A 1715-nucleotide genomic window follows, 5' to 3' on the forward strand; every position below is an offset into this window, starting at 1 on the left:
GGACCCACTCGGGTCCCCCGAGGCCAGAACCAGCCGGAGTCTATAGCGCATAGGACCCGGAAGTCCCGCCCACGCCCACAGCGCCTTCCGATCCTGCCCGGAAGTGGCGGCGGGGAGCTTCCGGGTCCGCCTACGAAGTGGCTCCGGCTTCGTCCTCTGGGCGGCCATACTCGTGCCTGTGCGCCTGCGCCCCGCTCCTGCGCTTGCGTACTGCGTCCAGGTCGTAGTGACAGGGTGACCCTGAGCGTGCTGCCGGCGTCATGATGCTGACCAGGTTCCTAGGCCCTCGTTACCGGGAGCTGGCCAAGTACTGGTAAGAGACGGCCCTTCGAGCCCACGCCTGCCCGTGTCCGTCCCCGCTGCCCTCGCGGCCGCTGCCGCTCTGTCCCCCGTTAGTGGCGACCTGCCGCTCCCCCACACCCCCCGACCTGGACAATGGCGTCCGGAAGGGGAGACAGCGGGAGTGGCGCCGAGCCCGGCTCTCCTTTCCCTCCCTGGGGGTCGTCGCGGACGGCCCGCGTGTCCGAGCCCGGAACCCACCCTCCACCCAGGTGTTTGGGCCTCAGAGCCAGACCTGCTTTTTCTGGATCCCGCCTGTTTTTAATGATTTCTAACAAGGACCGTGAGATGTGCAGCTGATCCCACGATGGCGGGGCATTGAGGTGACTGCCATGTGGCGCTACAGAGAGGCAGGCCTGGGACAGCCCCGCGTGGCAGCCGGGACTGGGGTGCTTTCGGCAGTGGGTCTCGTGATGTTAGTGCAGGGCGGCTGCCTTCATGGGGACAGAAAAGCAAGGAACAGATCTCAGAACAGCTGAGCCCCGGTGGTGGCGTTTGACAGCTGACCGGGTCCCCTGCTTGCCTTCCCCTGACGGCTGGGTGCTCCCAGGCTCCAACCACCCATCCCCGCCTGGCAGCCCTTTCTTCCGGTGCTCGCTCCCCAGCGCCTTCTGTGTTGTGTCTAGGGACCTAGCAATGACAAAAGTTGAGTCCCTGCGCCTAGCTAGGGGAGTCGCCAGGGCCAGCCCTGAGATCTTTGGGTCAGACAGAGGGGAGGTGGCTAAGGGGGACAGAAACTTTCCGAGAGTGGTGCAGCTCTGTCCACCCTCCTCCCAGAGAACAGCGTCCCACGCCCTCCAAGGTGCCGAGGAGCCCAGAGTCCCAGCCCAGAGCTAGGGACCCCGTGGGTTACTCACCCCCAGGCTTGGTGCTTTCCTTGGTGAAGTGGAAGAAGCAGCCACTGTCAGGCTATTTTGAAAATGTGCACAGTGAGACTCAGGAGTTGCCCATGTCATCCTAAGCCCCCAGGGTCCCAAGGATGGTGTCCAGGGTGCTGGCTGAGACTCCATTCCAAACACCCCATCCCCTGGGCCTCCCGCAGTTGTAGGAGCAGTGGTAACCCATAAGCAGCTTGGGGGTCAGAGAGCCTGGCCTTGGTGCCCGGCGAGCTGATGGTGTAGGTGGGACACACCCCTATTCCCAGCTCCAGTGCTGCCAGCTTTGTGCCCAGCTGTAGATGTGGGGAGCAGCTGTGTCCCCCATGGGGGCAGGCCCCCGGAGGGAGACTGGCACTGAGGGCAGCTTTCTCTTGCAGGCTACCCACGGTGGGCATGTGGGGCGCCGTGGGCTCCGTGGGGCTGGTGTGGGCCACTGACTGGAGGCTGATCCTGGATTGGGTGCCCTACATCAATGGCAAGTTCAAGAAGGACGATTGA

The 1715-nt window shown here is 64.1% G+C and overlaps 1 protein-coding gene across 1 annotated transcript; it reads left to right on the forward strand.

The window, feature by feature from the left end:
- Positions 1-263: 263 nt before the first annotated feature.
- On the forward strand, positions 264-1715 carry LOC102851216 (cytochrome b-c1 complex subunit 10-like). Its single transcript, XM_006897935.1, has 2 exons — positions 264-313; positions 1595-1715. Exons 1-2 carry the CDS (start codon positions 264-266, stop codon positions 1713-1715), a joined length of 171 nt encoding a protein of 56 aa, XP_006897997.1.

The sequence above is a fragment of the Elephantulus edwardii genome, unplaced genomic scaffold, assembly GCF_000299155.1.
Source record: "Elephantulus edwardii isolate Elephantulus edwardi_28Jun2011 unplaced genomic scaffold, EleEdw1.0 scaffold00217, whole genome shotgun sequence".
In the NCBI taxonomy this organism is placed as follows: domain Eukaryota; kingdom Metazoa; phylum Chordata; class Mammalia; order Macroscelidea; family Macroscelididae; genus Elephantulus; species Elephantulus edwardii.